At 42.1% G+C, this 24273-nt stretch overlaps 3 protein-coding genes across 5 annotated transcripts in view; all 3 read left to right on the plus strand.

Moving 5' to 3' along the window:
* Positions 1-201: 201 nt before the first annotated feature.
* LOC140704050 (uncharacterized) overlaps positions 202-24273 on the plus strand; it is a 51998-nt gene continuing 27926 nt past the window's right edge. The window contains 1 exon segment of the mRNA XM_078386832.1: positions 202-2182. Coding sequence (XP_078242958.1) covers positions 2018-2182 — 165 coding nt within the window. The 5' untranslated portion in view covers positions 202-2017.
* On the plus strand, positions 13832-23828 carry LOC110069819 (uncharacterized). Of its 3 annotated transcripts, XM_072988635.2 has the most exons (4): positions 13832-13952; positions 16101-16193; positions 18195-18321; positions 20992-23828. In XM_072988635.2, the coding sequence occupies exons 2-4, from the start codon at positions 16152-16154 to the stop codon at positions 22485-22487; spliced, it is 1665 nt and encodes a 554-aa protein (XP_072844736.2). In that variant the 5' UTR covers positions 13832-13952; positions 16101-16151; the 3' UTR covers positions 22488-23828. The 3 variants fall into 3 exon arrangements, with proteins under 3 accessions (XP_072844736.2, XP_078244689.1, XP_078244688.1); XM_078388563.1 differs by lacking the exon at positions 16101-16193 and having other exon boundaries at positions 13875-13952; XM_078388562.1 differs by lacking the exon at positions 13832-13952 and having other exon boundaries at positions 15781-16193.
* LOC110070553 (uncharacterized) overlaps positions 13869-24273 on the plus strand; it is a 64458-nt gene continuing 54053 nt past the window's right edge. The window contains exon 1 of the mRNA XM_078388582.1: positions 13869-13952. The gene's annotated coding sequence lies outside the window, so the exon portion shown is untranslated. The remainder of the gene's footprint in view (positions 13953-24273) is intronic.

The raw sequence follows: 24273 nt of genomic DNA on the forward strand, positions 1-24273 counted from the left end.
TACCAAGAGAAAGAAAGCTGATCTCCGGGAATTGGAGGCGGAGGTAAAAGTAGAGAACGAGGGGGGGGGGGGTTAGGGTCCAGATGAGGAGGGGAGGAAAGGAGAGAAGAGAAGGAGGAGATGGGGAGGGGTGGATTCCTGGGTCCAGGAGGGGAGGGAAAGGGGAGGATGCGGGGGGGGGGCAGAAAAGGCTTGAGTCTGCAGGCAGATTTCAGTTTCTCGCCTTCGGTTTGTGCAACTGTACACTTTGCGGGTTGCTTTCTCTCTCTCTCTCTCTCCCCCCCCCCCCCCCATTCACAGGCCATTTCTAGTGGAAAAAAGTAGAAAGGGTTGTTATGGTCTGGAAGATCGCACAGATGCAAGACTACTGTGTAGATGGTCCCTCTTATTGGTCCACTAAAAATAAAACGGAATAGCGTTCGTGGATGAAATGTTGTTAACGCAGGCTTCAAGCACAGTCCCATCATGGATGGTGCAAGATATATATACAGTACTGTATATAATAGGCGTTCCGTTCCTGGCAAAGATGGCCAGTTCTTTTTGTGGAGTTGACGCTCTTTAGTACCGTCTGTGTACTAAAGTCTGGAATTTTTACTTCCTGACTCTCGAGACTGAGGATCTGAGAAAACAAAGTTGAGTTCAGAAGTCATGGACTGATTTTTGCCAGAGCTGGTCTGGGAAAAATTTCACGGCCAAACATACAAAAAAAAAAAAAAAAAAAAAGTTTGATATGGGTAGCGCCTTTGGGAGCTTTTTTCTTTAATCTCAAAAAAATATGGAGATATAGGTATAAAGAGCTGTTAAACAAAGAGCAACAATTAAAAATATATACAGGAGCTGAAGGAAATGGGTCTACCGATGGATTGGTGGGCAATATTAAAATCAGAATCAAGTTTTTAAAAAGATAAAATAATGGGCTTTTATGAGGGGAAGGTACAGATGGATGAGCTTTGGAATTATACTAATTATAAGATTATACAAAAATGTATACTTTTTGGTTAGAATATAATTTAGAGGAGGAAAGGGTAAAAGCAGTGATGATTAAGAGGGCACAAAGTTTTGGTTATAACATAGACATAGATGATTGGACTCGAATATGGAATGATAAATATAGATGGATTAAACCAGTAAACCTGAGAGAAAATGTTTTAAAGATGTTCTATAGATTGCACTTTTCACCTGTAAAACTGACAAAAATGGTGTCAAGGGTTAGTAATTGATGTCAGAAGTGCTGTCAGCAACCCAGGACTTTTTTAAACCCCACAGCAAAGAGAGTTTAAACTGCTGGCTTGGCAACTGCAAGGCAAGCGGGTCATTAGAAATTTTTAAGATTTGCCTACCTTTGATTGTTGTTTGACTATGTGTTATATTATAAGAAAAAAAGAAGGCATGGATTGATTCCATGCTTTGCATTGTATGCTCACCATCACCTACCACCCCAGTATCCCAGCAAATTTAAAGGCAGGCTTGAAGGTCATGTGTTAGAAAAGCAGACTTTCAAGGCCTGAATAACGGTTTCCTGGACTCGTGAGATGACACTGGGGTGGTGGATGTTCCCCCCCCAGAGAGCCCTTTTGTGAATTAAACCCCACAGCAAAGAGAGTTTAAACTGCTGGCTTGACAACTGCAAAGCAAGCGAGTTCTTAGAAATTTTTAAGATGTCCCTCCCTTGCACTTTGTTCACCAACTAGAGCACTTGAATTTTCTACGTGTTGGGGTTATGTTTCTTTATTTATGACATATCCAGTGTGGTGTGGTAAATAAGAAATAGGGACATGCCCCAGCTTTGTGGGTCTGGCGCCTCAAATACATAGTCACATCCACTGCTTACCTCCACATCTGGGTTTCCTTTCCTGCATGTCGGAAGGAATGGCTTCGGAAGAAGAGGGTTGCGATGAAGCCTCCTGAGTGGCTCTTCTGACAGATCTGGCGTCTCTTCTGGGCTGGCTGCCTCTTTTTGGGCGAGGAAGCTTCTGCCATTCTGAGGACGGAGGGGTTCATATATGTTTTTAGAGGGATGCTTGACACGGGGTGGAAAGGCATGCTTTCTCCAAGTGACATGTTCTCTCTTCCTCTCTTTTTCCTCCAGTTCAGAAAGGATTACAACGCAGCAACCACCGCTCTCCTCCCTGGATGGCCCATGGCTTGGAAAATGGACATGGCTGCCTCAGAATTGATTCAGGTAGGAAGATGGAGGCAGGGCTTTTTTTCCCCTATGAGGTGGAATAGCGGTGATGTCCCTTAGAAAAGTCACAGTGTTTAGCCGATTTCAGTCTCTTTATTTAGAAAAAGTTGGGATAGGAAAAAAAGAAATCTAAATGAGCATATCCGGCGGTGATGTCCCCTACAAAAGGCATGGTGCCTAAACCCCCCTGTCGCGACTGCCACCTCCTCCTACGTCACCACAAGAGATGACAGGTCACGATCCTTCACACACACACACACACTACTTCGCTGCCACCAACCACACGTAAACCTGACACTTCAGACTTAGTATGGATTTTAAAATAAAAATGATGATTTATTGATTACAAAAATAAAATGGAAATCACTGAGTAAAAGAATCACTTGTCACACTATATTTCTCAGACCTTAACCCTGCACAGTTCTTTGTTACTTAACACTCAGTCACTCAATTACCTAACCAATATCTAACCCTGTATACAGATCTCCTTTCAATCCCTCTCTCACTCTCCCACTCTCTAATAATCCTCCAACATTCTAACTCCCCCTTCTTTGCACTCCCCCCTTATATACAAACACTCCACCCCTTTAAGACCCACCTCCTGCCCTGCCATAGGTCAGGAAACTCCAGCCTTAGCCAAGACAGGCAGGTGACGTCATGGCACACGTCACACACCCCTTCTCTAACCTGCTGTCTGCTGTCATTAGGGGCCTTCAAACTGACTCCAACTTATGGTGACCCAAAATGGCCTGTCCTGAATAGACCTGCTCAACACCTGCACACTCAAACCTGTGGCTTTCTTCAAAGAGTCCGACTGTCTCATATTTGTTCTTCCTCCTTTCCCACCATTACTGCCTTTTTGAGAGCATCCTGCCTTCTCATGATGTGCTCAGTGTAGGACAGCCTGAGCTTCAACATTTTTGCCTTCAGCGATAGTTCAGGCTTGATTTCATATCGGACCCACTTGTTCATCTTTCTGAAACAGTAGATTATCTGCAAAGCTCTCCTCCAGCACCACATTTCAGATAAATCACTTTTTCCCTTTAAGTGCCAGGATTTCACACCCAGGCACCCAAATGTGTGGGTGAGCTTGGTCTTGGTCTCCAAAGACATATCCTTCCACCTGATGATCTTTTCTAGTTCATTCATTGCTGCCCTTGCTAGTCACTGTCTCCTTCTGATTTCTTGCTTGCATTTTTCCTTAGAATTAAAGAGGTATACAAAATCTACAACTATTTCAGATTCTTCATTGTCCATGTTAAAGTTGTGTAGTTCTTCTGTAGTCATGACTTTTTTTCAGTCCTCCTTGCCCCTTTCTTTCACTTCCTGTAACATTGGTTTCAAGCTATGGCTGCTTTCTGCCAGTAAGTTGGTGTCATCTGCATGTTTTGCATATCTTAGATTATCGGTCTTTCATCCACCAGCTTTCACTCGTTCATCTAATCTAGTCTAGCTTGCCATATAATATGTTCTGTGTACTGATTGAAGAGATAAAGGTGCTATCTGCTGAGTGTTTTATACTGTGAGTCCTGTCACGTCTTCTGTGTTCTATCTGGAAAAAAACCCACAGGATTTTTACAATATATATTTTTTTTTCCTTCTCACCATGTCTTCAGCTTTACTCTGGAGATCATCGGTGGTACAGAAGAGATGCTTTCTTGACTTCTCTCCTTTTTCCCTTCCTCGTTTCTATTTATTTATTTATTTATTTATTTATTTATTCATTCATTCATTCATTCATTCATTCATTCATTCATTCATTCATTCATTCATTCATTCATTCATTCATTCCATTTATACCCCGCCTATCTGGTCATATTCTATACTTTCTAGACGATACAGTCGTCTCTGAAAGTGGTTTCTGTTTCTGTCTGGAAGAAAGATGGGAAAGGAACAGAAATGCTCTACAATGGAAGCCACTCAGGAGATTTCCAAGAGCTACCGATAGGTTTGTGGTAGGAAAAGAAACCACCACATTGATGAGCCTTAAAGATCATCTGAATTTCGGGGACCATCAGTCAAAAAAAAAAAGGGGGGGAGCCCTTTTGGACTTCAGCCCTGGGAGAGGAGAGATGGTCCTTAAAATACTCCCTGCCAGCCAAAGATGTTGGGGAGGGAACTTGATGAAATATGAAACTTGATGAAATATGAAATTTTGACCCTTTCTGATTCAGGTATTGGTGACCTCAAAAAGGCGGAGTAATTTTGTGTGTGTTTAATTACAGGATTCTGTGGGCTTTGAGGATGTGGCCATATATTTCACAAAAGAGGAGTGGGACCTACTGGATCCGAAGCAAAGATCTCTGTACAGGGAGGTTATGACGGAAAATTATGAGAATGTGTCCTCTCTTGGTAAGAAACGTTCTTGTCTCTGAATCTGTGGTTCTTCTTGCTTGGCTTTCCTGCCTGATGACAAAAGATGACTTTTTAAAGGCCCAGATATCCAATGTTATTCTCTTATTTGACTACATATTAGTGTTCTATAAATTATTATTCTTTATCCTAGGAAGGAAGCACCTTTCCCCCCTGCCACTGTTTTGTTAAACACCTGTAGTATTCCCACCAGTGCCTTCAGTGCCGATTTAATCTATTTTGCTGCCTGAGGCCTAGCTGCCGACTTTCCAGGCAATCCGTCTGGATTCTAAAGCCAGAATCCTGTTGGAGAAAGACAGAGCAGAAGGGTAGTTGTATATGTGATTTTCCCTCTCTGTCCAGCGCTCTTTTGTGCAGCCACTCCTTCAAACAAGATGCATGGCAGCCACATGACCAATCAAGAGAAGGACAACCTACCATAAAGGGGGAAAACTTACACATAATTTTTTGCAACAGGATTTGGGCTTAGGTGAAGTAGGAGGCAGAGAATGCACATACTGAGTAGTGTGTGAAAACATTTTGCATAAACTGGGAATGGAGGTGTGAAGGCATAACATTTAGGGATAATAGTCTCCCCAGACAAACCAGATTTTCCCCAGGCAAAATTTTCGTACAGCATAAGATACAGATATAGATGGATATAAGATATAGAGGGTACAGACTCTGTTGCTGTTTACATAAGGTTTACACCGCATGCAGCGAATATTTGTGGCTAATTGATGATCTTGATTTGCAGGCAGTTGAACAGTCAAGGTGCTCCCCAGTACTTCATGGGTTAATCTCTTAAATGACACAGGGTCTATACCAGCACCAGCAGGATTCCAGCCATTATGTACAGAGAATATGGATTGTATGCAATGCACTGTGTAGAATTAGAGAATGACAGTAGCTCTGCTTAATGTATACACAAATGGCACTCGAATCCAATATATGTTTCTCCACCAAATTGTGCTGCTGTCTTCAGGAGAGGAACAAATAAAGGGTCATCATTGCTCATGTGTTGCATATTATCTCTCTTGTTCTGGTTTCATGGATGCAAAAAAAGTCAGACTGTTTCTGACCCCCTTTCCTTTCTGTTTATTACAAACATTATTTCTGATAAATCTTCAGTTTTTTTCTTAATTGGCAGAAAGCGAGATGCTTGTCCTTATGTGGAATAGGGTGGAAGAGGTTACCTTCCTCTCTATAATGCATATCTCCAATTCTACTAGTACAGTACTAAAGCTTTTATATTGCTAAATTCCATTATTATGTCAGGTGCATAATTTGATATGCTTACTTATGAATGAATGCCTTTACGTTGCTTCATCAAGAACAACAAGTTCAGGTTGGATATCATAATAAGTCCTACATATGTTTAAAATTTCACCACAACTTTCAGGGGACTTTTTTGTAAAAAAAAGTATGGAGAAAAATGTATTAGCTTACCTTCAAAAGTTCCAGAACATTTCTGGCTGGGAGGAGCTTTGAAATGTGTATGATAAAGGAGTCTAGTCTCTTGATTCATCAGAGAATCTGAATCCTATAATATTTATGTTAATCTAAGGGCATATCAGGATAGTTTTATAAACCCAACCCACATGAATGGAAACCTGTAATTCTAATTTCAATAGAACTGCAAATTCAGAGTCTGCCCCCAATGTTAATCCAAAAGGCTTAGTTTTCTCAAAACACTGAGAAACAAAGAAATTTCTTGAGCCATTTCTGCATAACTCCAAGATTTAAGCTGCCAGGCAGCCATGTAGGGAAAAAAGGTGACACATCCTTTCTAGGCTTCTGAAGTTTGTTTTATCTCACATTCATTATAACTGTTCAGTTCTTTTATCCTCCTCCTCTCTCATACATAGGATTCAGCATCATCTGTGATGGTTCTTCCATCAAATCATATACCTGGAGGGAAACATACATGTCTCCTGACCATGGGATGAGTTCTGTCCAAAAATTGGACACTGTCAGGGATCAGAAAAGACATAGAGAACAAACATCAACTTTCATATGCAATGTATGGAGGAAAAAGTTTGACCAAAAGATGGAGCTTATGCTTCAGAAGATGGTTGACACTGGATATGAAGAAGGTGAAAAACGTTTAGCTGGTAATTCGTACCCTGTGAGCCACCAAAGTGTCTGCATCAGAGAGAAATCATATAAATGTATGGAGTGTGGGGAACCATTTGTTTGGAAATCACAACTTTTGTATCACCAGAGAGTCCACACAGGAGGGAAACTATTCAAATGTTTGAATTGTGGAAATTGTTGTGCTTCCAGTTCACATCTTTTGAGCCACCAAAGGATCCACACAGGGGAGAAACCCTTCAAATGCAAGGAGTGTGGGAAGTGTTTCGCTCTGAAATCCACTCTTTTGAAACATGAAAGAGTCCACACAGGGGAAAAACCATACAAGTGCCAGGAATGTGGGAAGTGTTTCGCTCTGAAATCCACCCTTCTGAAACATGAAAGAGTCCACACAGGGGAAAAACCATACAAGTGCCAGGAATGTGGAAAATGTTTTACTCGGAGTTCAGTACTTTTTCTTCATCAGAGAATTCACACAGGAGAAAAACCATACAAATGTGATGAGTGTGGGATATGTTTTGCATTCAGTTCACAGTTTCTAAGACACCAAAGCTTGCACACAGGGGAGAAACGCTATAAATGTCAAGAGTGTGGGAAATGTTTTCGTTTGAAATCGAGTCTTGTGACACATAAAGACATCCACACTGAAGAGAAGCGCTTCAAATGTCAAGAATGTGGGAAATGCTTTGCACAGAAAACTTCCTTTGTAAGGCACCAGAGAGGTCACACAGCAGAGAAACCATATGAATGCTCAAAGTGCGGGAAACGTTTTGTTTTCAATAAACAGCTTCAGAGCCACCAGAGCGTGCACACAGGGGAGAAACCCTACAAATGCCAAGAGTGTGGGAAATGTTTTCCTCTGAAATCCGCCCTTGTAAAACATGAGATCATCCACACAGGAGAAAAGCGATTCAAATGCCAGGAATGTGGGAAATGTTTTGCTCAGAAAATCAGTTTTGTGACACACCAGAGAGTCCACACAGGAGAGAAGCCATTCCAGTGCCTCAAGTGTGGGAAATGGTATCCTTATAAATCCTCTCTTGTGAACCACCAGAGCGTGCACACACGAGAGAAACCCTACAAATGCCAGGAGTGTGGGAAATGCTTTGCTCAGAAAACCTCTTTTCTTAGACACCAGAGAGTCCACACAGTAGAGAAACCATATGAATGCCAAAAGTGTGGGAAATGTTTTGCTTTCGATTCACAGCTTCAAAGCCACCAGAGCATACACACAGGGGAGAAGCCCTACAAATGCAAAGAGTGTGGAAAATGTTTTTCTTTGAAATCCACTCTTGTGAAACATGAGGTTATCCACACAGAAGAAAAGCGATTCAAATGCCAGGAATGTGGGAAATGTTTTGCTCAGAAAATCACTTTTGTGACACACCAGAGAGTCCACACAGGAGAGAAACCATTCCAGTGTCTCGAATGTGGGAAATGTTATCCTTCTAAATCCTCCCTTGTGTACCATCAGAACGTGCATACAGGAGAGAAACCCTACAAATGCCAGGAGTGTGGGAAATGCTTTGCTCGGAGAAACCACTTTGTAACACACCGGAGAGTCCACACAGGAGAGAAACCGTATGAATGCCAGAAGTGTGGAAAACATTTTGCTTTCAATTCACAGCTTCAGAGCCACCAGAGAGTACACACGGGGCAGAAACCCTACAAATGTCAGGAGTGTGGAAAATGTTATTCTTTGAAATCCACCCTTGTGAAACATGAGATCATCCATACAGAAGGAAAGCGACTGAAATGCCAGGAATGTGGGAAATATTTTGCTGAGAAAATCAGATTTGTGAACCACCAGAGAGTCCACACAGGAGAGAAACCCTACAAATGCCAGGAGTGTGGGAAATGTTATCCTTCTAAATCCTCCCTTGTGAACCACCAGAGAGTGCACACACAGGAGAAACTGTAGAAGTGCCTGGAGAGTGGGAAATGTTTTCCTCTGAGATCTATCGTTGTGAGACATAAGAATAGCCATACAGAAGGGAATGGATTCAAATACCAGGAACGTGGGAAATGTTTTGCTCAGAAAACCTCCCTTGTGAACCACCAGTGAGTCCACATCCTACGAATGTCAGGAATGTGGGCAATGCTTTGTTTGCAGGGCACAACTTAACAAAACATCAGAGAATTCACGCAGGAAAAAAAACATACAAATGCTAGGGTTGTGGGAAACAGTTTGCTAAGTCTTCAGGCCTTTTGTACTATCGAAGTATCCACACAGGAGAGAGACCATATGAGTGCCAGGAATGTGGAGAAAGCTTTGCCCTCAGTACACTTCTGCTGAAATATTACACAGTTCACCATTAGAGAAACTATATAAATGTCATGATGTGTGGGAAATGAATTAAACATTTGGTTGTTGTATGTTTTTTGGACTGTTTGGCCTTGTTCTGAAGGATTTTCTTCCTAATGTTTCCCCAGTCTCTGGCTGGCATCTTCAGAGGACAGGAGTTAGAAATGTGTAATATTTCAGCAGAAGTGCCATGAAAGCCTTCGAGAATATATTCAACAGTTTCCTCTTCTTTTTTAACAATGAAGATGTTTACGTGTGACATTGTAGCAAAGAAAAATTGGCCATGAGCTTTATGAGCATTCCCAGAATTATTCTAGAAAACTGGTCCTCACAATTACATGGGAATAGTCATTAGACTGTCATTAGACTCTGTTACCATTAGAAAGAGGTAAGTTTTACACATTCCTGTTAAGGTTTGTATTTTTCCTTCATTTTAGTCTCTGGCTGCAAATTCCAGACAGTCCATGAATGTGGGTCTCACAAATGAAAGCTGATTATTGCCCCTACTTTGTACGTGGTGCTTACAGATATTTTAAATATCCTGGTCTTTGAACTAGACAAACAAACAAGTAGTTTAAAGAAGGCACTAGAAAAAAGAAGGTCCTGGAAACAATGTTCGTATTAAGTACTCCAAGCAGGTAATGGGTGCTGTACGAAGAGCTTTTATCATTTTTATGTTTCTTTGGTAGAAATGTCTTGGGTTTGATCTCCTGCTTTTGCTCGTGCACCTTCGGGCCAGCAGTAACCCATTTTGTGGATAATCCCCAATCACTTCCTTTTGTGTACTATGTAGATTTGCATTCAGAATCCATGTGGTCCTTTTTTCAGTTGCTTGAAAATGTTGGTCTTTTATAACACTGTTAATAAAGTTCAACCGTTCTTGACCATTTTACATAGGAAGTATCTTTTATTTCTAATGCAATAATTGCTCATGAAAAGAAAATCTTAACACTGCTCTTCTGTGGCACAACCATGAGTTTGATGTGACCTGCAGCTGATCACCTGGCAGATACGCTTCTGTCAAGTTTTGCAATTTTTCATACCTGCATTCCTTTAAATTGTCTTCACTCCTGATCAGACACCACCAGGGCTTAGTTGAGAAAGCAAACAGGAGTGGCAGTGGTGGGAAGCTGTGGCTCGTGCTTTGAATTATTAAGGTTGTATTTGTTAGTTCCTATAATATAGGAACCCTAGTTGTCAAGGATTATCATGTGTCAGAACCTGAAAAGGAGAAGTAACTCCCACAGGAGTCCTACAAAGATTTATAGACCTCCCAGGCGAAGAGAACAGATTCTACGATATAGCTGATATTCCAGTAAAGGGATAATCCCAGAATAAAACCAGGAAATCAGTAAAAAGCTACTGCAAACATTCAGAATGTTTAAACGGGAACATCCGTTCCCAGACACCAAATTCATTCTAAATGGTAAGCGATAAAGTAGTATGCAATCTGGATTGGACCACAGAACGGTGGTATATCATGCTATATAATCTGGAGGCAGGATAAATGGTAACAGAGGGCCGAGGCAGCAGATGCCATAGCTAAGGGCAGAGTGCTGCGGACCGTAGAGATGCCCAGTGTCCCCAGTCCCATGGAGGGTGTGGGCCTTAATCGTGCTAGGTCGATTTCCTCAAATATGCCCTATGGGAGGATTGCCAAAGATCAAAAGCAAGGGCCACAGTGCCGTTACGGGCCAAAAATGCTCCTTGTCCGTTTTGGCCACAGACGCTCGTGTGTTCATCTGGGACCTACTGCACAGAGAGTGGTATGAGCAGAGGTGGGATTCAGCAGGTTCGCACCTATTCTATAGAACCGATTCCTAAATGTACTATTGGTTCTTAGAACCGTTTGCTGGCCTGAGATGAATGAAGGAGGAGGGGCCAGGTGACCAGCGACGAGCGGGGGGAGGGGGGCACAATTAACTGCCTCCCTTCCCGCGCCACACTGAGCCGTCTGAGGTGGGGTGTGGGTGAGAGAGATAAAGCCCTGGAAAGAGCAGAGGCGTCAGTGGGGGAAAGGGGGGAGGATTAGTCCTTGATGTCACTGGAGGAAAGCTCATGGCCTCGAGGCAGAGGGGGGGGGTGATTGACAAGGCATGAGGGCAGGACACAGAGGGAAAAAGTTTTGGGGTGAGACCGCTTCAGTCAAACACCCAACTGTCCTCATTTTACTATGATTTTTTCAAGTTAAAGGTACCACATAAGACTGTTGCTTATGTGGTACCTTTTTTTTTTAATGTCCTGGGTATGTATGTATGTATGTATGTATGTATGTATGTATGTATGTATGTATGTATTTATTTATTTATTTATTTTTATTTATTTATTTATTTATTTATTTATTTATTTATTTATTTATTTATTTATTTATTTATTTATTTATTTATCATTAGGACATAGAACCTGATGTTAATTTATTTGAATCCCACCACTGGGTATGAGGTGTTTTGTCCCTGGGTCAGTCTGTGTAGCCCTCCTGTCTCGTCCTTTCCTTCAGGGAGATGTCCTTTGTCATTTTATCAGGGAGGTATAAATCAGCAGAGCCACTAAGAAGGAAGAGCTGGATGCCTGGGTAAAAATCCAAGCTTGCTCATTGTGAGAATTGAGGATCTTCGGCTCCAGGAAGCGAGAAAAGGCAGTGACAGAGAAGAAAACGACCAGAGGCCACAAGCGATGGGAAATGGAGGGCTCTCTTGGGCTCAGGCTCCCTACAACGGTCCCGTTGCACCAGCTACGTGAATAGGGGAGAGACATGGGCCTCCCAGCCACCCACCCCACATGCTGAGGGGGAAAGGGAAGGATAGGAGACGGTGACATATTGAAATTGAGGCACAGAATGCCTCACGTGGGCTCAAGGAGTATTTGCCCCCCCTCTGCTCAGCTCAGCAGCAAATGGTCAGTCGTGGGGGGGGGGAGGCCGTCGTGGCCATGGCTCCCTTCCTCCACCTGAGGGTGTGTGTGTGTGTGCTGTCGTCCTTGGGCTCCCCTGAGGATTGACGGTTGCCCCTCTGGCCCCACCAGCCACAAAGGGGCCCCAACCCTTCATTCCAGGAAAGGCTGCCATTTCTTTGCTGATGCTTCCTGCTCCTCATAAGGGTCCTTGTGTGTGTGTGTTTAGTCGTTTAGTCGTGTCCGACTCTTCGTGACCCCATGGACCAGAGCACGCCAGGCCCTCCTGTCTTCTACTGCCTCCCGGAGTTGTGTCAGGTTCATGTTGGTTGCTTCGCAGACACTGTCCAGCCATCTCATCCTCGGTCGTCCCCTTCTCCTCTTGCCATCACACTTTCCCAACATCAGGGTCTTTTCCAGGGAGTCTTTTCTTCTCATTAGATGGCCAAAGTACTGGAGCCTCAGCTTCAGGATCTGTCCTTCCAGTGAGCACTCAGGGTTGATTTCCTTTAGAACTGATAGGTTTGTTCTCCTTGCAGTCCAGGGGATTCTCAAGAGCCTCCTCCAGCACCACAATTCAAAGGCATCAATTCTTCGGCGGTCTGCTTTCTTTATGGTCCAGCTCTCACTTCCATACATCACGACAGGAAAAACCATAGCTTTGACTATTCGGACTTTTGTTGGCAAGGTGATGTCTCTGCTTTTCAAGATGCTGTCCAGATTTGTCATCGCTTTCCTCCCAAGAAGAAGGCGCCTTTTAATTTCAGGGCTGCTGTCTCCATCTGCAGTGCTCATGGAGCCCAGGAAGATAAAATTTGACACTGCCTCCATATCTTCCCCTTCTATTTCCCAGGAGGTGATGGGACCAGTGGCCATGATCTTAGTTTTTTTGATGTTGAGTTTCAGACCGTTTTTTGCACTCTCCTCTTTCACTCTCATTACAAGGTTCTTTAATTCCTCCTCACTTTCTGCCATCAGAGTGGTATCATCTGCATATCGGAGGTTGTTGATATTTCTTCCGGCAATCTTAACTCCGGCTTGGGTTTCTTCCAGTCCAGCCTTCCGCATGATGTATTCTGCATATAAGTTAAATAAGCTGGGGGACAATATACAGCCTTGCCGTACTCCTTTCCCAATTTTGAACCACTCAGTTGTTCCATGACCAGTTCTAACTGTTGCTTCCTGTCCCACATATAGGTTTCTCAGGAGACAGATAAAGTGGTCAGGCACTCCCATTTCTTTAAGAACTTGCCATAGTTTGCTGTGGTCCACACAGTCAAAGGCTTTGGCATAGTCAATGAAGCAGAAGTAGATATTTTTCTGGAACTCTCTGGAACTCTCTCTCCTTTTCCCCTACCCTAAATGTGGCCTCAGTTGGCCTTTATTATGCCCTACTAAATCTAATATCCAATTCTGATCGTGAGGAGTGAGATGTTTTTAGGTGTTCTCCAAAAGGAAGCCAAAAGCCACTGGCTTTGGCAACGGGCAGGGAAGGCTTCGGGAAGGCGTGACAGGCGTCCCTTTATCTACCATGGAAATTCACAAAGACCCCTAACTCTGCATCCCCAGAGCGGAAAATCTATACTACCAACCACCTGGACTGGCAGCTTTTAAGTTTGCCCTTTCCACCACTTAAATATCCTTTGAACTGCAGATGCTGAAGTTTCCGCGTCCCACAGAGAGGATTTGGAGGCTTCTGCTGTTCTCCCTTTCCTCCTTCCTGCAATTCCCAGCCCGACGAAGACTGCTGCAGGACCCGAAAGCTCACATCCTGTGGATTATTTAGTGCTCTGATCAACGTACGATCAACATTTCTTTTTTTGCATTTTGCGCTCAAGGTCTATATTTCGTTTCTTGCTGTTGTCCTTTCGTTTCAAATACCTCCGATCCCCCTGAATTTTGGGGGTCCTCAAGGGAGGAGAAGAGATTGCCTTGGCTTTTTTTCTCTTTTTTTGGCCAGGAGTCTGGCATAACTTCAGTCACATGATAGGAAGTGGGAAGGGCAACTTCCGCAGGTTTAAAGGCACCTAGCCACTCGCGAGGATTGAAGGGGGTGCAGCGTTATATAGGCGGTGTTTCCAAAACACCAAGAGGAAGGAAGCTGAGCTCCAGGCATTGGAGGGGAAGGTAAAAGGGGAAACCAATGGGGGGATTTCTGGGTCCAGGAGAGGAAAGGGCAGAGAGAGGAGGAAGAGGATGGAGGGTGGGAGGGAGAAAAGACTTGAGCCTCCGGGCAGATATCGGCTTCTTGGGTTGGGGTTTTGCAAATGTACACTTCGTGCATTGCTTTTCCCTCCCGCTCCCGACTCCCGGGCCGTTTCTAGTGGTTCTCTCAAAGCCTACAAATTCTTCTATTTAATCTGCTGCTAAATCTCATCCAATATACGTCGACCTTAAGGATTCTAGATTTCAAAAATGTCTCTTCACGAACAGCCCTCCTCCTCTCTTTCGAACTCAAGACCATGGCTTCGTTTATGGAGTAGATCCATCTCATATTTGATACTCATTTTTTCCTGCTGGTATCAGGTTTTCCCAGCCTAATCACCTTTTGCCCAGGGAATCTTGTCCTTTCACAGCATGCCCAAAGTACAACAGCCTCAGCTTTCTTATTTCTTGATGAAGGTGGTGTCAGCAGATAAACAAGCCATAAGCAAAGCAACCCCTCATTTCCATCTGTTTGACAATCTAATTGTGCAAGCCAACATGTAATTGTGTATATATAAGAATGTTTGAGATGTGCTGTTTGCATAATAGAATCTCATAACCAATCATATTCTGCCTAGTGCTAGCCAATGAGTATTTGAAGAGGTGAATTGCCAAAAAGAAGGAGGAAAACATCACAAAATGAGGCTTCTTCTGCTTCTTCTGTTTGTCTGTTAACATGAGGATATCTTGTTGAGAAATAGTGGAGGAAAGGGTGACAAATGGGCACAAAATTTTGGTTATAATATAGATGATTGGACTCTATATATAGATGGATAAAACCAGTAAACCTGAGAGAAAATATTTTAAAGATGTTCTATAGATGGCACTTTACACCTGTAAAATTGACAGAAATATATCAGAGTAAAAAGATTTTAGAGACAGATAAAATATATTACACAAGAAATTATACACCCAAATATAGCCTTTAAACCAGAAATGTTTTTTTCTGACTATAATGCTAGAAATTGGTGGAATAAATAAAAAAGTATGAAAATGTATAAATAAATTACAGCTGCAAGGTTGAATAGAAAAATCCGGAAATTCCAAACATGGAGGAGCTGCTTAAAAAATTATTGGCTATTGCAGAAATGGATATCCTATCAGAGGCTTTATGTGAAAACCTGAGAATATATGTTAAACAAAGCTGGAAAATGTTTTATGACTGGTCCCAGAAACAAACATGAATAGAGAATATAGCATATGTTAGGGATTTTAGTATTGTAACACAGCCATGGAGGCAAGATTATATTAGATATTGTATTACTTTAAACACTTCCCCATGCCTTTGTTCTGTTGTGTTTTGTTTTCTTTCCTCTCCCCCCTATATTTGTTTGCCTTTGATTGTTGTTTGACTATGTGTTATATTATAAGAAAAAAAGAAGGCATGGATTGATTCCATGCTTTGCATTGTATGCTCACCATCACCTACCACCCCAGTATCCCAGCAAATTTAAAGGCAGGCTTGAAGGTCATGTGTTAGAAAAGCAGACTTTCAAGGCCTGAATAACAGTTTCCTGGACTCGTGAGATGACACTGGGGTGGTGGATGTTCCCCCCCAGAGAGCCCTTTTGTGAATTAAACCCCACAGCAAAGAGAGTTTAAACTGCTGGCTTGGCAACTTCAAGGCAAGCGGGTCCTTAGAAATTTTTAAGATGTCCCTCCCTTGCACTTTGTTCACCAACTAGAGCACTTGAATTTTCTACGTGTTGGGGTTATGTTTCTTTATTTATGACATATCCAGTGTGGTGTGGTAAATAAGAAATAGGGACATGACCCAGCTTTGTGGGTCTGGTGCCTCAAATACATAGTCACATCCACTGCTTACCTCCACATCTGGGCTTCCTTTCCTGCATGTCGGAAGGGATGGCTTCGGAAGAAGAGGGTTGCGAGTGGCTCTTCTGACAGATCTGGTGTCTCTTCTGGGCTGGCTGCCTGTTTTTGGGTGAAGAAGCTCCTGCCATTCTGAGGACGGATGGGTTCATATATGTTTTTAGAGGGATGCTTGACACGGGGTGGAAAGGGATGCTTTCTCCAAGTGACAGCTTCCCTCTTCCTCTCTTTTTCCTCCAGTTCAGAAAGGATTGCAAGGCAGCAACCACCGCTCTCCTCCCTGGATGGCCCATGGCTTGGAAAATGGACATGGCTGCCTCAGAATTGACTCAGGTAGGAAGATGGAGGCAGGGCTTTTTTCCCCCTAAGAAGTGGAACAGGGGTGATCTCCCTCAGAAAAGTCACAGTGCTTAGCTGATTTCAATCCCTTTATTTAGAGAAAGTTGGGATAGGAAAAAAAGAAATCAAAATGAGTAAATACACCCAGTGAGTTAACGTACTGACGTGAGTCGCCTTGTATCCCTTCACTCGGACAAAGGCAGCCTACAAACTACAATTAATTAATCAATTAGATTTCTAGAGAAGTGCCTCCCCCTTATGACAAGAAAGCCCTTATAACAAATTAATTAATTAATTTATTTTATTTATATCCCGCCTATCTGGTCCGTTAAGACCACTCTAGGTGGCTAACAGCATAAAATAGTATAAAAAATTTTAAATAGAAGAAACCTTAGGAGAGGGAGGAAACAATAGGAGAGGGAGAGGAGAGGGCATCAGGAATTGTCTGGAGGGAAGGCCTGCCGAAACATCCATGTTTTTAGTTGATTTTTAAAGATACCCAGCGAGGGTGCCACGCGAATCTCAGGAGGTAGGTTGTTCCAAAGGCGAGGAGCCACTTTTTCAGAATATTAAGGAATACGTTTCCTTCACAGAGAGACATGTTAATGGGGGGCATCCTCTGTAGACCAACACCTCAAGATCCCTTGCTTTTCTCCCTTTTGCAGAGGAAAACATCCAGCAGTGATGCCCCCTACAATAGCAATGGTGCCTAACACCCCTTCTCTAATCTGCTGTCTGCTGTCATTATGGGCCTTCAAACTGACTTAAACGTATGGTGACTCAAAATGGCCTGTCCTAAACAGCCCTGCTCAACACCTGCACTCTCAAACCTGTGGCTTCCTTCAAAGAGTCCGACTGTCTCATATTTGTTCTTCCTCCTTTCCCACCATTACTGCCTTTTTGAGAGCATCCTGCCTTCTCATGATGTCCCCAGAGTAGGACAGCCTGAACTTCATCATCTTCTTGTCATTTTCCTGTCTTGTATATATTAAATTATCTATCTTTTCTACCAGCCTTCACTCATTCATCTGAATCTAGTGTAGCTTTCCATATGATATGTTCTTCAATGTTCTATTGAACAGATAAAGGTGCTATCTCCAGAATGTTTTATACGGCGAGTGCTGTCATGTCATCAGTGATTTATCTGAAAAAAAAATCCACAGGATTTTTACAATACAAAATTGTCTATTTTCTGTCTTATAATGACTTCAGCTTTACGCTAGAGGTCGTCTGTGGCAGAGGAGAGGTGCTTTTTTGACTTCTCTCCTTTTCCTCTTGCTCTTTTCTAATTTGCAGAGGATACAGTGTGGTTTCTGTTTCTGTCTAGAAGGAATATGGGAAAGGAACAGAAATGCTCTACAATGGAAGCCACTCAGGAGATTTCCAGTAGCTACCGATAGGTTTGTGGTAGGAAAAAAAAACCACCACACTGAAGAGCCTTTAAGGTGTTCATAGCTCCAAAAAGGAAAAAAAAGGCCCCCTTGTGTTTCAGCCCCGGGAGAGAAGAGATGGTCCTTCAAAATCTTCCGTGCCAGCAGAAGACGTTGGGGAGGGAACTCTTGAAATATGAAGTCCATAGTGCAGGGTTCATATTCTTGACACTTTCTGATTCAGGTATTGATGCCCTCAAAATGTGGTGTCATATTGAAACCTGTGTATTATATATTACACAGCTGTGCTACCCACAACAGTGTGATAGACACACTTAGGTGAATGCATCTCCACACTCCAAACAGTCATTTTGTAATTGATGTATATTGGTTCAGAGTTCCTTTTCCACACCTGCAAGTGTGTGGCTTGTATATCCAACCCTGCTTCTTGATTAAAACACTGTATATAGAATCTACTATACTAAAAATCTACTATATATATATAGTAATATATAGTATTTAATAGATTTTAAGCATTTTGAATCACCACAGGTACATATGTATTTTCCCTGTATACAGTATAGGATTAGTCTTTCTGAATGTGGTTTTTTTTTTTCAATTGCAGGACTCTGTGGGCTTTGAGGATGTGGCCATATATTTCACGAAAGAGGAGTGGTACCTACTGGATCCGAACCAAAGATCTCTGTACAGGGAGGTTATGATGGAAAATTATGAGAATGTGTCCTCTCTTGGTAAGGAACGTGCTTCTCTCTGAATCTGTGGTTCTTCTTGCTTGGATCGCCTGCCTGATGACAAAAGATGACTTTTTAAAGGCTCAAATAACCAATGTTATTCTCTTATACGACTACATATTAGTGTTCTATAATTTATTCCTCTTGTCCCAAGAAGGAAGCACCTTTGTTTTTCGCTGTATTTTTACGCACCTGTGGTATTGCCACCAGTGACTTCAGTGTTGACTCAATCTATTTTGCTGCCTGAGGCCTCGCTCCAGAGTTTCCAGGCGATCCATCTGGATTCTAAAGCCAGAATCCTGTTGGAGAAAGCCCGAAAAATGGGTAATTGCATATGTGATTTTTTCCCTCTCCCTCCAACACTCTTTTCTGTAGCCACTCGTACAGATGCAAAATTTTGCTTTGACTTGTGGCTGGAGCTTTGAATTATGAACAGAAAAAGGCAGGGAAAAATTGCTAACCCTTGGTGGCAAAGAGGCTGCTTCTTTGTAGCTCTTTCGTCCCAGCGGTTAGAGGGTGTGCAACCGGAGGCGGCTTTGGACTGCCTGGTAAGGTAAGGCGCTGCTTTCTACTTTTTAAAAACTGTTCTGGGTGGATTTTGCATCATGGTTTTGAGCTGGTTGGTGGGATTATGTTTTTATGCTGTGATGGGTCTTGCAGGGTTTATTTGTTTTTTTTTAAACCCCATTTCTGATGGGTCTTGCAGGGTTTGTTTGCTTTTCCCCCCCATTTCCGATGGGTCTTGCACTCTGCTTACTTTTTGGGTGTTTTTGTTTCCATTTCCGATGGGTCTTGCAGGATTTGTATGCTTTTTTCTTTTTTTCATTTCCAATGGGTCGTGCATGGTTTGTTTTCTTTTTGGTGATTTTTAAAAAAATTCCAATGGGACTTGCATTGTTTGTTTGCTTTTCATTTTTTTCCCCCTTTGGCTAGAATGGTTAAATCGTGTTTCCGATGGGTCATGCAGTGTTTGTTTTTCTGGTTCCCCCCCCTTCAGCCAGAACAGATTAATAGCGTTTCCAGTGGGTCTTCCAGTTAATTTGGGGTTTTTTTGTGTGATTTTTTTTTCTTCAGCCGGAATGGATTAATTGCATTTAAATGCATTCCTATGGGAAATGGTGCTTCGATTTACGGCCATTTCGGGTTATGACCGGAGTTCCAGAAAGAATTAAGTTCATAAGTCGAGGCAGCACTGTACTCCGTAGTGTGGGAAAACGTTTTCCATAAACTGGGAATGGAGGTGTGGAAGCATAACATTAAGAGATAACAGTCCCCTCCCCCCCAAAACAAACCAGTTTTTCCCCAGGCAAAATTTTCCTAGTGGAAAATTGGAAACCTTAGGGAATGGAGGGGAAAGACTTCAAAGATTTTCTGTTTTGGAACAAATGAAATCCTTCCATGTGCCAAAGTTTTACTCACTCAGAACACTAGAAGTTGCATAGAGTGAGGCCAAGAAAATCTGCAGAATAAGAAGATATAGAGACTCTGTTGATATTTACATAAGGTTTCCATCATATGCGGCAAATCTTTGTGGCTAATTGATGATCTGGTCTCCCAGGCAGTTGGACAATCAAGTTGCTTCCCAGTACTTCATGGATTAATCACTACTAGTTGCATTAAATAACACAAGGTTTATACCAGCACCAACAGGATCCCAGCAATTATGTATAGAGAATTTGTATGAAACGTACTGTATAGAATTAAAGAATGGCAGTAGCTCTGCTTAATGTATACACAAATGGCACTCAAATCCAAGATACGTTTCTCCACCAACTGGCGCTGCCATCTTCAGGAGAGGAACAAACGAAGGGTCATCATTGCTCATGGGTTGCATCTTATCTCTCTTGTTCTGGTTTCATAGACAGAAAAAAGGAGGACTGTTTCTGGCCCCCTTTTCTGTTTATTACAATCATAATTTGTGATAATTCACAACTTAGGATAATTTTTTTTCTCAGTTAGCAGAAATCAAGGTGCTTGTGCTTAGGTGAATAGGGTGGAAGACTTTACCTCCCTCTCTGTAATGCATTGCATATCTACAATTCTGCTAGTATGGTACTAAACCTTTTACATTGCTAAAATCCATAATTATGTCAGATAGTTCAATTTGATATGCTTCGTTATGAAAAAAAGCCTTTTATATTGCTTCATCAAGAACATCGAGTTCAGCTAGGATATCATAGTAAATTTTAATTTTCACCCCAATTTCCAGGGTTTGTTTGGTGGGTTTTTTGGTGTTTTTTTTGGTAAAAAAATATGGAGAAAAATGACTTTGCTTACCTTCAAAAGTTCCAGAACACCTCTGGCTGGGAGGAAATTTGAAAAATGTATGATGAACGATTCTCCACTCTTGATTCATCAGAGAATCCAAATCCTATAATATTTATTGTAATCTAAGGACATGTCAGGATAGTTTAAAAACCCAACCCACATGAATGCAATCCTGTAATTCACAATAGAACTGCCCCCAGTGTTAATCTAGAAGGTTTATTTTCTCAAAACACTGAGAAAAAAAGAAACTTCTTGAGCCAATTCTGCTGAACACGTTTAAGCTGCCAGGCAGCCATTTAGAAAGGAAAGGTGACCCATTCTTTCTACTCTTCTGAAGTTTGTTTTATCTCACATTAATTTTAACTGTTCAGTTCTTTTCTCTTCCTCCTCTCTCATACATAGGATTCAGCTTCACCTGTGACGGTTCTTCCATCAAAGAAGATACCTGGATGGAAACATACTTACATTGTGAGCATGGGAGGTGTTATATACAAAAATTGAACACTGTCAGGCATCAGGAAACACATGGAGAACAAACATCATCTTTCATATACAATGTATGGAGGAAAAGGTTTGACCAAAAGATGGAGCTTATGCTTCACAAGATGGATGACACTGGATATGAAGAAACTGAAAAACGTTTAGCTGGTAATTCATATCTTGTGAACCACCAGAGAGTCCACACAGGAGAGAAACGATTCAAATGTTTGAATTGTGGAAAATGTTGTGCTTCCAGTTCACATCTTTTGAGCCACCAGAGGATCCACACAGGGGAGAAACCCTTCAAATGCAAAGAGTGTGGGAAGTGTTTCGCTCTGAAATCCACCCTTCTGAAACATGAAAGAGTCCACACAAGAGAAAAACAATATAAGTGTCAGGAATGTGGGAAATGCTTTGCTCAGAGTTCTGCACTTTTAGTGCATCAGAGAGTCCACACAGGAGAGAAACCGTTCCAGTGCCTCGAGTGTGGGAAATGTTATCCTTCTAAATGCTTCCTTTTGAACCACAAGAGCATGCATACAGGAGCGGAACCCTACAAATGCCAGGAATGTGGGAAATGCTTTGCTCAGAAAACCTCTTTTCTGAGACACCAGAGAGGTCACACAGTAGAGAAACCATACGAATGCCAGAAGTGTGGAAAATGTTTTGCTTTCAATTCACGGCTTTTGAGCCACCAGATTGTGCACACCGGGGAGAAACCCCACAAATGCAAAGAGTGTGGAAAATGTTTTGCTTTGAAATCCACTCTTGTGAATCATGAGATCATCCATACAGAAGAAAAGCGATTCAAATGCCAGGAATGTGGGAAATGTTTTGCTCAGAAAATCTCCCTTGTGAACCACCAGAGAGTCCACACAGGAGAGAAACCATACAAATGCCAGGAGTGTGGGAAATGTTATCCTTCTAAATCCTCCCTTGTGAACCACCAGAGTGTGCACACGGAGGAGAAACCATATAAGTGCCAAGAGTGCGGAAATTGTTTTTCTTTGAAATCCACCCTTGTGAAACATGAGATCATGCACGCAGAAGAAAAGCGATTCAAATGCCAGGAATGTGGGAAATGTTTTGCTCAGAAAATCTCCCTTGTGAACCACCAGAGAGTCCACACAGGAGAGAAACCGTACAAATGCCAGGAGTGTGGGAAATGTTATCCTTCTAAATCCTCCCTTGTGACCCACCAGAGTGTCCACACAGAGGAGAAACAGTACAAGTGTCAGGAGTGTGGGAAATCTTTTGCCCTGAAATCTACCCTTGTGAGACATGAGAACATCCACACAGAAGAGAAGCGATTCAAATGCCAGGAATGTGGGAAATCTTTTGCTCAGAAAACCTCCCTTGTGAACCATCAGAGAGTTCATACAGGAGAGAAACCATACAAATCTCAGGATTGTGAATAATGCATTGTTTGCAAGGCACAACTTACAAAACATCAGAGAATTCATGCAGGAGAAAAACCATACAAATACCAGGATTGCAGGAAACAGTTTGCTGAGGCTTCAGGCCTTTGGTACCATTAAAGTATCCACACAGGAGAGAGACCATACGAGTGCCAGGAATGTGGAAAAAGCTTTGTTCTCTATACTCTCCTGCTGAAACATTACACACTTTAACAATGAAGATAGATTCGTGTGAAAATGTAAGAAAGAAAAATTGGCCAAGAGCTTTATGAGCATTCCCAAAATTATTCTAGAAAACGTGTCACAATTACATAGGAATAGTGACCCTTAAGATGTTGACAGTTTTCCCTGTAGTGATGTACGGAAGTGAGAGCTGGACCATAAAGAAAACTGACTGCCGAAGAATTGATACTTTTGAATTGTGGTGCTGGAGGAGGCTCTTGAGAGTCCCCTGGACTGCAAGGAGAACAAACCTATCCATTCTAAAGGAAATCAACCCTGAGTGCTCACTGGAAGATCCTGAAGAAGAGGCTCCAGTAGTTTGGGCATCTTATGAGAAGAGAAGACTCCCTGGAAAAGACGCTGATGTTGGGAAAGTTTTATGGCAGGAGGAGAAGGGGACGACAGAGGATGAGATGGTTGGACAGTGTCATCGAAGCAACCAACATGAATTTGACCAAACTCCGGGAGGCAGTGGAAGACAGGAGGGCCTGGTGTGCTCTGGTCCATGGGGTCACGAAGAGTCGGACACAACTAAACGACTAAACAAATGACCCAGTCATTCGACTCTTTCACCATTAGAAAGAAGTAAGCTTTACACAGTTCTGTTAAGGTTTGTATTATTCCTTAATGGAATAATGGTAGTAGATTTCAGGCAGTCCACGAATGTGGTTTCGTCTTACAAACAAAAGCCAGTTATTGCCCCTAGTTTGTATGTGGTGCTTATAGATATTTTAAATATCCTGGTCTTTGAACTGGACAAAAAACAAACAAGTAGTTTAAAGAGGCCACCAGAGAAAAGAAGGTCCTGGAAACAATGTTTGTATGAGGTGCTCCAAGCAGGTACTGGGGGCTATAGGAAGAGTTTCTATCGTTTTTATCATTTTCTATAATTTTTGGAAAATATGTCTCAGGTTTGATCTCCTCCTGCTTCTGCTTGTGCACCTTCAGGGCAGCCGTAACCCCTGTTTTGTAGATAATCCCAATCATTTCATTTTGTGTACTATGTAGATTTATATCCAGAATCCATATGGTCCTTTTTTCAGTAAATGTATACATTGCTTGAAAATGTTGATTTTTTATAACACTGTTAATAAATTTTAACAAGTTTTGACCATTTTACATTGGAAGTATCTTTCCTTTCAACTGCAGTAATTGCTTATGAAAAGAAAGTCTTAACAGTGCGATCACCTCGCAGATGCGCTTCTGTCGAGGTTTGCAATTTTTCATATTTGTATTCCTTTAAATTGGGCTTCATTCTTGATCATGTCCGGGTCTGAGTTGAGAAAGCAAACAGGAGTGGCAGTGGTGGGAAGCTGTGGCTTCTCCTTTGAATTATTAAGGTTGTATGTGTTAGTTCTTATAATATAGGAACCCTTGTTGGGTTTATAGCATGACATACCACCTTTGTGAAGGATCATCATGTATCAGAACCTGAAAAAGAGATATAATTCCCCTAGCAGTCCGACAAAGATTTATAGACCTCCCAGGAAAAGAGAACAGATTCTATGATTTGTCATAGCTGACATTATTCCAGTAAAGGGATAATCCCAGAATGAAACCAAGA

This window comes from Pogona vitticeps, chromosome 2 (assembly GCF_051106095.1).
Source record: "Pogona vitticeps strain Pit_001003342236 chromosome 2, PviZW2.1, whole genome shotgun sequence".
Taxonomy (NCBI): Eukaryota; Metazoa; Chordata; class Lepidosauria; order Squamata; family Agamidae; genus Pogona; species Pogona vitticeps.